This window comes from Vicugna pacos, chromosome 14 (genome assembly GCF_048564905.1).
Source record: "Vicugna pacos chromosome 14, VicPac4, whole genome shotgun sequence".
Classification (NCBI taxonomy): Eukaryota; Metazoa; Chordata; class Mammalia; order Artiodactyla; family Camelidae; genus Vicugna; species Vicugna pacos.
The window spans coordinates 13,195,251-13,210,759 of record NC_133000.1 but is presented as its reverse complement, the minus strand read 5'-3'; the positions used below and the strand labels follow the sequence as shown (position 1 = coordinate 13,210,759).

Genomic DNA, 15,509 nt, shown 5'->3' with positions numbered 1-15,509 from the left:
GTTCTTAGGAAACCTGGAGTCTATCGACTGGTACATTCAAAACAATAATCGCCACCCTCATTCTAATACAGATTGCTACAGACTGAATGTGTACCCCTCAAATTCTTACGCTGAAACCTAACCTAACGCCCAACGTGATGGTATTAGGAGGGGCAACTGTGGGGAGGTGACTAGGCCATGAGGCTGGAGTCTCCTGAATGAGATTAGTGCTCTTACAAAACAGACCCCAGGGAGCTAAGTGAGAACGCAGCAAAAGGTGGAATCAGGCCCTCACTAGACACTGAATCTGCCAACACCATGATCTTGGACTTCTAGCCTCCAGAACTGTGAGAAATAACTGTGTTATTTATAAGACACCCAGTTCACGATATTCTGTTAGAACAGCCTGAACTGACTTAGATACAAGTCATAACTTACAAGACTGAAATTATAAAAACATTTAAAATTGTTTCACTTTTATTAACATTTGATTGACTAGACAATATATTTAATTCTCAAGAACTATTAATGGCACAAATGAACAAATGCTTGAGGCACTGATGAGAAATTTGGTCAGTGTCCACGGAAATGCAACTGTTCCCCACCTTAACTTTAAAAATGACTTGTGTTATTATTTTCCTTATTGCTGTGTTTCATTACAGGAAATTTGGAGATCAGATAAGTAGAAGAAAACAAAAATTATTCATGATCCCACTGTCCTGGGACTATTAAAATTTCAAATTTTCCTTCTTATAGTTTTTGCTTTGCTTTAAAACATGCCCCTTCATAATTTGCTCAATTAGCTACATCATATCTGGATTATTAAATATCACTTTATACCACCGTTTTAAAGCAAACATGGTATTCTGTTTCATGGTAGAATTTAACTAATTCTTTTTTGCTAGACGTTTAGATTGCTAGAGATTTTTTACTATTATAATACTAAAATGAACTCATTTGTAGCTAATCTTATTTGGACATTTATGATTATTTTCCCTAGATAAACTGTTGAAAGTGACATTCTAGAAGCTAGTATTGTTTGCTTTACCAAAGCCTTTCATTGTTAAAGTTGAATCTATTACTAATTTATTCTGTGATTTTTTTTCCTATATACTTTGAATAGCTAATTCTTCCCTATCCAAAAAAATACATACGTATATTTTCTTTACTTCATTTTCTAATACACAATTTCATTTTTTACATATAAACACTTTGATTTTATTTTGGGATTTATTTCTAAACTTTTTATTTTTTATTTTTTTATTCTGATGCTAGTATCACATTGTTTTAGTAACTATTATTTGTACAATATAGTTTGATAGTTGGAAGGGTCAGTGCCCCTTCACCACTTTTTTTCTAAATTTGTTCAACTAATTTACTAAACTAAGCACCTAGTATATCAATTTTCACTTTAGTCCTCTCAATAAGCCTGAGCGGCAAGTACTATTATCCTCATTCCTAACAGGAAACTGAGATTCAGAGATTTGAAGTAACCTGTGAAAGGCTGCACAGCCAGAAAGTGGCTGCACCAGCTGGGATTCGACCTCCTGTCTGTCTCCAAAGCCCAGGGGTTGCCTCCCATCCACACGGCTGAGAGATGACAGGGCAGAGGGGATGAAGGAGAAGGAAGCAGACGCACAGACATCGCAGGGGAGAAATGACCCTGGGCGTGGCAGCAGGGCAGCCAGCCGGTGAGGACATCCCCCAAGACAAAGTCTGGCCGGGAAGAAAGCACTCAGAGGTCTCTTCACACATGTGCTGAGTCTGAGATGCTAGTGGGACTGTCCGTGGAGCTTTCCAGATCGTGAGAGAGATGGATGGTGTGGAGCTGCTGGCCAGGGAGGAGTGTAGGCTGGGGCAGTGGGTGAAACTGCCCAAGGAGAGAGTGTGGAGCAGAGAGGACACTGAGACTCAGGATGTGACCCCGCAGGGGTGGCCCAGGGAGAGAGGCCAGGTCTCCGCCCAGCTCAGGGAGAGGAGGGGCAAGTGACAGTCAAATCAAGGGATGCGAGTGAGGAGAAAATTCAAGAAGAGTTGCCAGTAAAACGATTCCTTCTCATCTGCAGCTTTCAAGAAACACATACCTGCTTCTGGGCAACAGAGTTTTTCAAATGCTCTGTCTGTATAATCCTCATACTCCTTTACACGTTTGTATTCCTTAAACTTCATGCCGTCCTCAAAGGTCAACGTTTCATTTAGTATATCCATTGCCTAAAGCAATTCCATGGTGTTTCATGAGACATAAGCCATATTTGGGGAGGGGGGAGTTTTAAAATTATTTTGTGTTCCCAGTAATAACATTTACCAAGATATGTGATAAGTATTCAATATGTTTACTGCATAAATCAGTAGGGTTTTAAAACAGGAACTATGTTGGAACAAGATAGAAAGAGGAATGTGTTCATTTCTTCTCCTCGTCAGCAGTCACAAGCACTGATCCCATTTGATGCAGACTTTCTGCCTTCAGTCGTCACGTCTATGGTTGGTGCCAGGCTACAGAACTCTCACAGTTAGCTCGCCCGCACCCTGCCTGAAGTATACAGTGTGCCCAATTGGGTCGCTAACACTGCTCCTACTGTTCTACAGTTGACATTAAAGCTATCACTCTATTTCAAACAGATCAAAGCAGAGAATAACAAGGGATGAACACTCTGGTGGACAGAACTTTTTGGACTCCATTCTTTTATTCTAGTGCCTGACTTCACAGAAGAACTGTGGCCGGACCCATCCTCAGGTCCCAACCCAGACACAGGTCCCCAGAGCTGCTCCCTCTGACACTCACAGCTCTGGGACACATAGAGGCCTAGTGGTTAGATGTGAGCACTAACTATCCCCACTTGACTGAAGTCTTCATGTAGCAGAGTGCTGTGAAAATCTGAACCGTACGTGGAGCACAGAGGGTTCTCAGGGCAGTGAAAATACTGTGTATAATGTTATCGTGTTGGCTACCTGTCGTTACACATTTGTCAAAACCCATAGAATGAGTGAGCCCTCGTGTAAACTATGGACTTGGGGTGATTATGATGTGTCTGTGTAGGTTCATCAGTTGTAACAAATGTTCCACTCGGCGGGGGATGTGGATGGTAGAGGGGGCTGTGGGTGCAACGGCAGGAGCTATATGGGAAATCTCTGTACCTGTTGCTCAGTTTGTCATGAACCTAAAACTGTTCTAAAACATTTGTTTACAAAATTGATCCTTCACCCCCCACCCACACACACACACACACACACACACATCTGAAAGAAATGGTAACATAAAAAAGTGTTAAGCCAATAAAAAATATGAAAGAAAGAAATTGAGCACATAATTAATATCAGATCATACAAATATATAGATCTATACATATTCATACTTAATTTTTAAATTTAAAAGGCAAATTCAGAGATGGTGAAATGGAAACACAAATCAGTTACTTTTGATATTTGTTAGTAGAACTGGATATTTGTTAAGTAACAAATGTGATTAAAAAGCTGTTGAAATCAAGTAATAAAATGAGGTTTGAGTTTCCTGTGTTTCTGCATTTATTGCTGTTTCAGTGAGAGCGCAAGTGCACGACTGAAATTTACCCAAAGACTGGTGCAAAGTTGTCAGGAGCCAGTCGAGATCTAAAGTAAATGCACATGGGTTCAGGATACCTGCTCATTTATTTTAGGTGAGTGTATTAGTCGTTGACTGTGTATTATGTCTTCTATTTTAATCTGGCTGTAATAAAAAGTTACTATTATGAGGAAAATGGCTCCCTTATAATAGATAAATTACAATGGAATAATTCATCTATGGCAATAATCTCAATTTTAAAAAGAATGGGAGGATAAAAAATATTTTGGAAGACTCATTTGAACACTTGAGAGCCTTCTAAGAAGGTTTTAGAAAATTCTGCCTACCCTCCATGGGAAAATTCCATGAAACACAGTATTAAGATACCCTTTTTCTCATCCCTACTAATGAAAGTATATACTTAATGGCATACCTCTTCCTCTTGGACGGTGTTTTCATCAGAAATACATTTGTCTAAATTAATTTCAAACTTTACCCCTCTCTAGAAGAAAGAAAAAAAATATTAGTTTAGCAATCCAATAAAAACCTTAAAATTACAACTCCCAATTTGACACTACAAATAGGTAAAACCATTAATCTAACATTACAAAATAAGGCAATTCCATAAAATAGTAGGGGGTTAAATCCTATAGGCAACCCAGATTGCAAGGTTCAGACCCCCAGCCAGTTTTTTAATATGAAACTTTAAAACAAAATGTTTATTACCTTAGCTTTATATTTTTGTTCCGGAATTTTACCTTCCTTTATGCTCTCAAGTCTAATTTGTTTCAAGTCTCTTTCAATATCCTGAAAATTTAGAGGCAAATTAAAATCTAGCATTTAATACTGATCAAACAATTATATTTTCACAACCCCTGAATTCACAGCAGGGTCTGTTTACATTATTTGATTTCTCAGTTGAATCGGATGATTGATTTGAGAATAAAATCATGCCTTTGTAAAGGAAACCTAACAATAGTCTACTAAAAATTTAGGCACAGTGTCCCTCAACTTGAAGTATTAATACATTTAACACTGGCATTGCAATGGGCAAAACTCTATAATGTGACAGTGCCTACCACTCCAGTCCAATACAACCTCATCTAATTCAAGAACATAATTTTGATTATAAGATCCGTCCCTTAAGAGGCTGATGATCATAATCAGAAAAACAAAAAAGTGCAAGGAGAGGGCTCTAAAAATTGATGGGCAACGTCAAGGAGGACAAGAAGAAGATTGTAAAAGTAACGACAAGAATTTCAAAGGAATGATTAAGAGGTGAACTTTAAATGCTGGGCTTTCTCAGGGTTCAGTCCTACGCCCTCTGGCCTTCTCGTCCTCAGTACACGGGGAGCTCGGTAATTCCCATGGATTTAAACGCCATCTTTATGCAGTGACTCTTAAACGCGTCCCTTCGGGTTTGATCCTTCCTCCCCTCTGAGCTTCAGACTCACATTTTCAGGTGCCTGTTTGGTACCATCTTCACTTTAACACTCATTCCACAAATTCATACTGAGCTCCCACTATGGGCCAGACACTGTCCTACACAGTGGGTCAGTGCAGCACATGACCACAAGGTCCCTGCTGACACAGAACTGACCTTTTCCTGGAGTAAGATAGGTAAATGAGCTAGCAAACTAATGACATCATTTCAGAAGGTGTTAAGTGATGTAAAGAAAATAAAATAGGGTAAAAGCATAGGAAATGAGTAGGGGACGAAAGAAATGCAGGAATAGCCCATATGGCATTTGATTTAAGCCCTGGAATGATACCGGACCTCGGCATATGAAAGTCTGCGCAAAGCGTGTTCCAGGCAGAGCGAGCAGCAGGGCACAGGCCTCGGAGCTGGTATGCCACCTCTCACATCTTCCTGACTCCACACGTCCAAAGTGGACCCTAGAGTGCCCCCACCATTGGCTTGCTCCCCACCCTTCCCCATCTCGGTAAATGGTGCTACTCCTTTCGAGCCAGAAACTTATGAGTCTCCTCGGAGGGGGGGGTGTGTGTGTATTTTTTAATGCTTTTTCCTCTCCATCATTTTACCTCCCCTTAGAATTAATTACCGTCTCGTCTGTGTACCACACTCTTTGTGTGGACTTCACGTACCACATCTGTCAGTTTGAATCATTACCGATTGTTTGCCCTGCAACCCTGGGAAGGGTGTTTTCCTGCCTTGCAATATTGTGCACTCTGAAGGCAGGACTGTGACTTCTGTATCTTACTTATGCTTGTGAAGTAGGTTGTCTGATTTGACTGTGTGGTCTGGTTGTCTCAACTGCATGAGAAGCGTCATATTGCTTTATTTCCCTCAAAATACAACTCTTAGACCCTTAAGCCCCATTCACCCCACTGGGTGGAAAATTCAACTTCGGTCCAATCTAGAGCTCTCGACACCTGTAAAGGTCCCTGAGTCTTTCACAAAGCAGAACACTCAGGGAGGCCGGATGGCCTTCACTCAACAGGGGTTCCTCTCACCTGCCCTCAATCAAGCCCTCAGGGCACCTTGAATGTGAAGGGGAAAGACCTCCCAGAAGAAAAAGAAAAGTCTCTTGACATGCAGCTCTGCCCAGTTCCCTACTCCTGCCAAAAGAGGAAGTTTGAAACAGAGGAGAATTTAACCTTCAGGTGCTCTGACCAATGCGTCTGAGACTCTGATTCAACCACCACCAGAAAACGAAATTTTCACAGCTCGTAGGAACAGTTCTCAAACTTGGCTGCGCGCTCACTCATCCAGCCAGCTCCTGAAAACAGGGTGCCTGGGTCCCACCACTGAGGGAGGTCAGAGCCTAGATGTTTGAGATTTTTGAAACTTTCGCACATGGTTCTACAACTCCGGGAGGGGTAGGAACCACCAGGATGGCGCAAACTCCTAGAGAACCCAGCAACATCTAACAATAGCCATCACCTGCACAGGTGCTCCTTCCTCGGGGGCCTCCTGGTGGATGGGCAGGTCACTCTTCTTCACCAAATAGGTTTTAGGATTTATTTTTGAGTCCTCCTACAACATAAATTATACACAGTCAACAAGATTGGCTCTGAAGGCCCATTTCTGAACCTGGGCCACTAGATCTGAACCGGATCTGGTGAGGACACTGGCCGGGGGATGGGCAGGGAGAGGGGCTGGAGGGGGCCCTCTCCGTGCTGCTCTTCCCTGTGGCTGATACTGGTACCACGTGCTTCTCTCCTGGTCTCTCTAGAAAAGTCTGCTACCCTTCACTCCTGGATATAGGCTTCCCAAAGCAGATCTGCCTCTAAGATAGGGCTGATGATGGCACGAGGCTCCCCACCATCAACCAAGCCTCTGCTCTGGAGAGAAGCACCTCCAATCTGTCCCCCTCACCGGGCATCCAGGCCTGAAGCTTTGTGTGGTTCTTTCCCATGCCCTCCACCTCAGCTCTGCCTCTCCAAGTTCTACTCTCCCCCTCAGAGCCAGTTGGGCCCCACCTCTCTTCTTCCATAAATACCCTCCATCTCCTCACCCTGCCCATCACTCCTGTGAACTCATAGGGTTTAACTAGATTCAGCCTTATTCCATCATTGCTTCATCCATGTGTGTCTCATCTTTCCAACTATTTATGAGTAGAAGGGCCTATGACAGGAAGAGCAGAGGTTTTAGAATCAGATGTTTACTTAGTCTGCCCTTGTGATATCTAAGTGACTTTGGATGAGTCATTCAACTTCTGTTATGGGAAGTAAGGGAGACAACGTATGTGAAAGCTCTAGTTCAGCGCCCAGTACGTACAGCTGAAGTGTCCCATATGCTCATTTCACCTGTATTAGTTCATCCATTGCACTCAGGCATGGGGGAGAGGGAAAGATCAACTTCAGCAGTCAACAAGTTGTGTAGTTCAAGGGCGTGTGAGACCGGAGGCCAGCTGTGTCCTCGGTGGGCTCGGTGCCCAGAGGCCCTCACAGGAGGAGCATCCCAGGGCGCTGAGGGTATTTCTAGTGTTTAAATATGCATGTGTTTTTTTGTGAAATGTGGTCTCCAAATACAGGCCAGCTACCTCATCTGGAGCTCTGCTGAAAAGGCGATAATCTGAGAGATGGAAGAATGAGTGTCCAACGTGGTGCCTTTAAGGAACTGCTCTCAAATGTTGCCTGATACGGACTTTCGAACCTTATGCCTGCATATGACTGTGCCAATATAGCTGAATTCAGTAAGTGCTTGTCTCTTCCTACCTTGCAGGCATGAACTTACCTCCTGCATCTAATCCAGTTCTGGGGTAAAGGAGCTGCTCAGTCAATACCTACTGACTGCTTTGTGGGGAAGACAGTCAACCAGTACTTTTAATAACAGCCACTCAACTGAGAATCACAGACAGCCCCATCCCCCTGTGTAACCGCGAGTAAACCATAATAAAGCGAGGCTTCCATTAAATCTGACAGCTTTCCTATTTTAAAAAAAATTTTTACAAGATAAAGTTTATCTTTTCTATGAGAAGATCACGACTTTTAACACCTGCTCAATTTAGTTAGTGCTAAATCAACAGAGCAAACCTTTCCTTTAGGAGAGTAAGTTGATTTACCTCCAGTTCACATCCCAACTTCTTTCTAATTTCCTTCATGTCACTGTGGTACTGTTGGCGTATTTCTTCTAACTGCTTCCAATATTCCTAGAAAGTAATCCCAATCCCCAAATTTTAAACATCTGTGAACAACTTGATAGGATAATCTCTATGCATCCTACGATTTTAGAAATGTGTGATTTATCCTAAGAGGAAGGCTGTTACTCCTGAAAATGGCAACCTGCCTTACGCTTTGGCTGTGGTACTTCACCCCCAGTGAAGATAAGGTCTCTTGGGATGATCTCACTTTGATATACAACCCCAAATGTGTTAATGACAGACAATTACTTTATACATTCCACTTTCACATATAATTGCGGGTTGAATCTGTCCACCCCCCATACCAAGAAAGATACGTTAGAGTCCTAACCGCCCGTATCTCAGAATGTGATCTTGTTTGGAGATGGGGTCGCTGCAGATGTGATCAGCTGACCTAAGATGTGGTCACACTGGAGTAGAGCGGGTCCCTAATGCAGTATGACCGGTGTCCTGTTAAGAAGACAGCCAGGTGAAGATAGACACACCGGGAGGATGCCATGCCCGAGGGCAGAGACTGGAGTCATGGAGCTGCAGGCCAGAGCATCCAAAGATTGCCAACCAACCACCAGAAGCTAGCAAGAGGCAAAGAAGGATTCCCCGCCAGGTTCCAGAGGGAGCATGGCCCTGCTGACACCTTGACTTTGGACTTCAAGCCTTCAGAACCGTGAGACAATAAATCTGTTATTTTAAACCACCCAATTTGTTGTACTTTGTTAAGACACCCATAGGAAACCAATAGGAATTTCAGAAATGTTAAGGATGGACAGTTTATCAATCCAAGGGAAAAGACTTATGAACGCAGCCACACTGCATTCTCCGAGAAGGTGAAATGCAGATCTCTGTCTCCTCTAAACCCCCAGGATGGTGCTTCACACCAGCGTGTCCACCAAGTACTTGGCTAACCGCCCTCTCGGGCCACACCTCATTACAGCACAAAAGACAATGAGACAAATACAATGGTAGCCCTGGAAGAGGGCTGTTTCTAACCTGTTCCTTCATTTTGTTTCTCCTGAACTGCAGTCCCTGGAAACCAGGCTCTTCTCCGTTACTTCTTAGCTTTTGTATCTGGTTGTGACTTGGCTCAGCAGAAGACGGACGAAGACCCTATCATTTGAATGAAATAATTTACAAAGCGTTCTTGCATTCTAGAAACATCTTACGATTTGACCTTGTCCCTATTCTTTAAATAATAATAATATCATCAATCCCAGCATTTGGGAGATTCTTTTTATAGTGAGCCACAGAATTTTCTTAGTTTAAATGTAAATATTTTAAAAGTAAAGAAAATGAATATAACCATTTGTGTTGTTTATCCTAAGCAGTCGATATTTTATGCTACCATGTGAGATGCCTGGATTCCTTTCCTGAACTGGTAAACTACAATTGTGAAATCAAAGTTCTGTAAAAGTTTAGCAACTCCTGGAGCAGGGGATTAAATAGGGAAGAGAACTAGAGCTATTGAGCAGCTCAAAATAAGAGCAGTAGAAATAAGACGCATATCCAGTCTCCCTCAGCCTCAGAATTTTGACACTATCCTTAAGGATAAAGGTTAACTTTCATTTCTAATAAAATACAATAGTCACACAGGGAAATATACACAAAATGTTATGATAAATCACAGAGAAAAAAATGTGACAATGAGTGTGTATATGTCCATGAATGACTGAAAAATTGTGCTGAACACGAATTTGACACAACACTGTAAAATGATTATGAATCAATAAAAAATGTAAAAAAAATACAATAGTCATTTGCTAAAAAATATGTAGAATTCTAATAAAACAGAATTAAGAATTGCAGCACTGAAGGGGACCGCGAAGCCCATCTACAGCTTTTATAGAAAAGGAAATAGAGGCTCAGAGAGGTGGTATGTCCTGCCTAAGGTCACACAGCAAGTGGTGGAGCCAGGGAAGGAACTAGGCTTCTCAGCCCCTAATTGAAGCCTATTCCCCTTTAGCTTTAAAAACTGGGGAAGCTGAAGGGTAGTCTTAATCTATGTGGAATGAACTTTGACTTCAGGATCCATGAATATTTGTGAACAGAGAAACTAGCAGAAAATTCCTGATGGCCTCTTCAATTAGGCAGTTTACTTACCAACTGTTTTTCCACTTTCAGCTTATATTGTTGAGCTTCAAATTTCCTCTGAAGGTATTCAGCAGGCCTTAGGAAACAAAAACATTCAGCTTGAGTGGAAATTTTAACTAGTCTTAGGCACCGATTTGACAAGTGAGTTTTCAGCTTTGTAACAGGATTCACAATTCACCAGTGGCTTGAAATTCCGAGTTCAAGAAGTAGTTCAAAGTCACAGAATGTGTACATTGGAAAAGAAGATCTTTGGAATTAAGAAGAAAGAGAGGTAGAAAGAACAGTGACAACTGGGGATACAGGAGAGGATAAAAACAGAAAAATATTGATCCAGTGATTTTTCTTCAGGGCAGGAGTCAGTCCACCCAGAGTCTATAAAATGTTGGAGGGAAAAAGGAAAAGCCCATAGCAGGATCTTCTCATGCTGCGTGCGGGAATCTCATCTACAGCCTTGTCACGCCGCCGATCTGACTGACAGTTGCTTGGCTATTTCCCACAGGACACGCTGAGCTCCCTGAGAGCAGGATGGGGGCCCCTCCCTTCACCTCTGCTCCTCTCGCGGGCACACAAATGCTTAATGAATACAGAGACAGGCTTTAGCCATCTCTCACAATATTTAAGTATTTTTCCAGCACAATTCTAGTCAATTCTGGTCAAACTATTTTCAGGTTTACACCTATGTTCTAGATACCTATCTTTCTGCAGAATTTCCTGCGAAGAATTTCCATCATTACTGATTATTGCTACATAAAATCCACCACATTTCAGATCACAGTACATTTTATGTGAGAATGTAGGAGATAAAATCATATGTAATCAAAATAATTGATAGTTTGACAGCTCCCATATCTAGACAAAGAGTGGAAGACACGTTTTCCCAGGGGCTGAGAAAAGGGAAAGGGAGTTTGGTGGCTGCACCTAGTTCACATGTAAAATATATGTGACATACAGGACATTACTTGAGTCCTGTATGAATCCTGCAATTTGAACTAGTGGAATACATAATGCTGGTGATCATGGAGATCATTAAAAATGTGTTATGAAGATGCATAAAACCATAACAGCACCTGTAGCTTTCAAAATAAAACATCCACTAAAATTAATTAATTAGTTGATTAATTAAGAAATAGAATAAAACATCTACTTTTCCCATCATGCATTTCTGGAGAAATCATTATTTTATTATTCTGACTTATCTGATTTTCATTAGCTATCTGGTAAGATCACCAATCACATAGTCTTTCGTATTTTTCATTATTCATCCAAAATTTCAACAATAAATAACCATAGACCCCAAAAGTTAGCAAATTCCCAAACCTGAAAAAAAAAATGTGAGGGCAAAAACATTATTAAAAAGTGACTCTCAGACTTAGGTCTTCAGAGCTGTGGATGGGGGTCAAATATTCTGAATACAAGATCCCTGACATCAGTGTGAATGAAACACTAAAAAGTATCGTGGATCTGCAGAAATTTGTTATGGAATAAACTTTTTAAAAGGCCACCATAAGAGCAGTGTAATTATATTAGTTTCTTTCTAATACATCCATATCCCCCAAACTCCCAAGAATATAAATGCTGAATGAATATGTTCACTTTTCAATATGTCTCAAATTATCATTTGACTACAATTCAATTATTATTGATTAATATTAATAACCTCTTGGGAAAATGATACATATACAAATATTTTCATCACTCCTGGATCGTGGAATTTGCTAGAAAACAGAAAAAACATAAAAAATTCCAGAGTATGAATCCGTGCCCACAGTTAAATGTCTACATGAGTAAGATTAGCTACATCAGACCCGAGATGAAAAAGGATCAAGGGAACTGTGAGTTAAGTATTTTAAATGAGAGTCTGTAAGCTCTTCCCAGATGTTTTAGGAGAATTTGGAAAGATTTCAGAATAAATATTGATCTGTCAAGATGTTTTCAGAGGACCAAAGTTTAAGTCAGACTATGACATTACCATTGACCTGGAGGCGGACTGTGGCGTTCTTCCTGATTATAATTCTCCTCAACTCTGGTATCGTTTTGAGGAACATAGAGGTAATTTGGTCCGTGGGCTCTCTTTCTCAACAAGTCAAGTTGGGCATAATAATAATCATAATGTCCACACACAGCAAGTTTGGGCCTTTCTGCCATTTTTATCTGAGGGATTAAAAAGAAGAGAGACTTTTAAAAACACATGATTAAAATCTCACTGCTAAGATTAGCTGAGATGACCATAGCTAAGGCAGGGCATTGAAGAAGGTATATTGTTGTTTTTGCCCTAGACTTGTTTTCAGAGTAAAGTAGTTTTAGAGTCCCCAAACCCTGAACTGAAAAATATTTTTAAAAGTCTAAGCACTGCAGCACAGAAGTTTATAATTTTGCCAAGGCATGACTATGGATCATGTATAAAAATACTTAGTGAGTATCTATCCAACCCAAAATCTGAAACTAAACTCAGCATTATCATTTTCTATCTTTTGTAAACTTACTTATACTTTACCATACTTTATTGGAGAACACTGTACTTTACTGTGGGCCTCGCAAATTTGGAGATTTGCAACATGTTCTGATAAACTGGCTAAATACAAAATGGCAACATGACTTGAAGGAAAGAAGATGCCGAATCACTCAGAGTCACTCCTCCCGCGTAAACACAGGAAAGTCCTGTAGCAGCTCCCGACAGGCATGTTACCATCCCAAGCTCCAACTCTCCACCCTCCCCAACCAGAACAGGAAAAGAGGAGGAGAACCAGAAACAACTGTTTAGACTTCGTAGAGGCCACTGAGCTGGAAGACTAGAATCAGACCAAATTTACATATGAAAACCAGTCAAGATCCTGTTGCTAAACAGCAAAGTAGGGTCTATTTAATTAACACTGTGACAACGCTGCCTGCTTAGCGGTGGCTAACAAAAGAGAAAAAAATATATATATCAAACCATTGGAAAGGCCTGGAACTGGTAGCTGGAAATATGAATAACCAAACAAAAAGTTAAAACTGAAATTTCCTTACTGTAAAGAAGTAACACACTATACTCTGTGCTCCTGTCAGTGCTGTGTGGTTCATTTATATAAAGACAAGATTGAACCATATGGAATGGCAGATATTTGACCATCCTTAACTTACAAAAATGGCACATTCTGAGTTCTATTCAAAAATTAAAGTAAATGTATAAGCTTTGGCTTCTTAGTCTAAACATAAGTCACATATTTATTTTAAAAATCTTTTAAAGTGTGAAGTAGGTTTCTTAGTTTTACAATTTTTATCTATGTACAGCCCCAAAGAAAGTACTACTAATTACTTGAAAAATGGCTAGAAATGGAGAAAAGTGTTAGACGGGAAAAAAAGCTACTTTAGGATTTTCTCTAAAATCTCAAATGGTAATGAGAACACCAGAGGTGGTTCCTGTGGAGACCCATTCATTTCAGTGCATTAGCAGATTTCAAAGGATTAAAAAAATGTCAATATGTTCTCCTAACTTAATCCATCCTTGAGTCTTATAGATTTTTTTTTGTCTCCTACAGGTTTTCTATAGAGTATTCTAAATCACAACACACTTGCAAAATTCTTTAATAAAATTAAATCACATTTTATCAAATAAGGGGAATAATTTAACTAATAGTTTCAAAAACCTATCTACACACCCACACATGTTCTAAAATGTCTATATAGCAAGTAAAAACTTAGGAAATATACTTCCAAATGTTCCTCTAAATATACTATGAGTCTTCTTTAAAAATAGAATTCTTCAATTAAAATACAGTAACCATTTCTATGTACCAGAAACATTTCACTAGCATGACCTAAAAGATTCAACACTGCTGAAGTGGATTCAAATAACTGGCATAAAGAAACTCTGGGGGAAGTAAAACAATGACTACGTTATAAAAAATTTTCAATTATATATACAGATCAGAATTAAAATTATAAAATGTATAATGTTTTCTGCTGCTATGCAGAACCTTATTTATTCAAAGAAATTAAAAGTCTTTGAATTATAAAAAGAAAACTGAAATTGATGTATAGAATACTTAAGAAAATACAGCACTGTTAAAAAAAATACATAAAAGCTAGAAGTTGCCCCATGAAGTGCCACTTTAATGCTCATTAAAGAATTTTATTACAAGCACAAAACTAGTGAACCCCAAAGTAATGACCTTGTACTTCATGAACACGGACAAGTAGTTCTGTAGAACATACCATCTACTGAAAAACCAGAGGAAGGGTTTAACATGACTTACAGGTATTGGCTTCTGGACTCCAGCTGGTGGTCTCCATTCATTTCTATATAATGCATCCTTCCTTTTAGTTGGCACTGATATCTTTGATCTTGGTAGGCACTTTCCCTGGAATCTCACTTTCTGTATTTTAGAATCTTATTTAACCAAAATAAAACAATTTCAATTTTTAAAAATTTCCACATCTTTAATATTACACTTGTGAGAGCATACGCATCAGAGGCAATTCATAACACAGTAAGTTCACCTTAGCCACGGAGAGAAGTGCTGATGGAAAATTACTACGCATTCTCTTTGAATGGAGGAAATCATTTTTTTCCAGGGTTCCTTTATGTATTTCTAGTAATACATAATGGTACTTTTTTAAAAATTTAGAAATTAATATTACCATTGACAGAAACAATGCACATAAGATAATGGCACAAGTAATTAAACGTAGTCATCAGAGCTTGGGTCATCAGGCCACATGGTTATGTCGCATTGTTGTTGGAAAAGGATGAGTGGGTCTTCTGATAAGTTTGTGTCTGTCACCTCCAAACTTTGTTCTTCTTTTCCTGTCTGTCCCATATTAGAAATGCAGACAATGTGCTTTCTCTCATCCTCTACTTACCTACTTTCTAAACATTCTTGGTCTAGACCAATATGCCAAACCAAATTAAACATGGAGGAATCATTCATTCAACACTCCTTTATAAGTTTCCTCAATTTTAGTGGGAATATTTCCCTATCACTGATTTCTTGGAGAGATTTTCTACTCCTCATCCTTGAAGTTCAGACATTTGGTTATGGCTAATCCTAAGGCTCTTATTTCACAGTATCAATTGAATTAGTAATTTTTCTATTCTTGAATGTCTGCCTGCCTGTCTGTCTGTCTGTCTGTCTCTCAAACACACACACACATACACACACACACACACACACACAATTCATCAGCTGATTTCCAATACCACTACTAGAATTGCTTGTCTATTTATCATTACCATAAAGTATCTCTTGCTTTCTCTGGGGATCACATAGTAACCATTCTCCCACTGTTACTGATTAGGTCCAAGATCCTATCTTCAGCTC

The 15,509-nt window shown here is 39.9% G+C and overlaps 1 protein-coding gene across 6 annotated transcripts in view; it reads right to left on the bottom strand.

Moving 5' to 3' along the window:
- NEK5 (NIMA related kinase 5) overlaps positions 1-15,509 on the bottom strand; it is a 49,777-nt gene that overhangs the window by 15,025 nt on the left and 19,243 nt on the right. For 5 of the 6 annotated variants that reach the window (XM_072976169.1, XM_072976172.1, XM_072976168.1 and 2 more), the window contains 9 exons: positions 14,445-14,578; positions 12,179-12,360; positions 10,219-10,285; positions 9,112-9,228; positions 8,047-8,133; positions 6,423-6,515; positions 4,244-4,324; positions 3,951-4,019; positions 2,064-2,190 (listed from right to left, as the gene is read on the bottom strand). In XM_072976169.1, coding sequence (XP_072832270.1) covers positions 2,064-2,190; positions 3,951-4,019; positions 4,244-4,324; positions 6,423-6,515; positions 8,047-8,133; positions 9,112-9,228; positions 10,219-10,285; positions 12,179-12,360; positions 14,445-14,578 — 957 coding nt within the window. The remainder of the gene's footprint in view (positions 1-2,063; positions 2,191-3,950; positions 4,020-4,243; positions 4,325-6,422; positions 6,516-8,046; positions 8,134-9,111; positions 9,229-10,218; positions 10,286-12,178; positions 12,361-14,444; positions 14,579-15,509) is intronic. The other variant, XM_072976173.1, reaches the window with a different exon arrangement.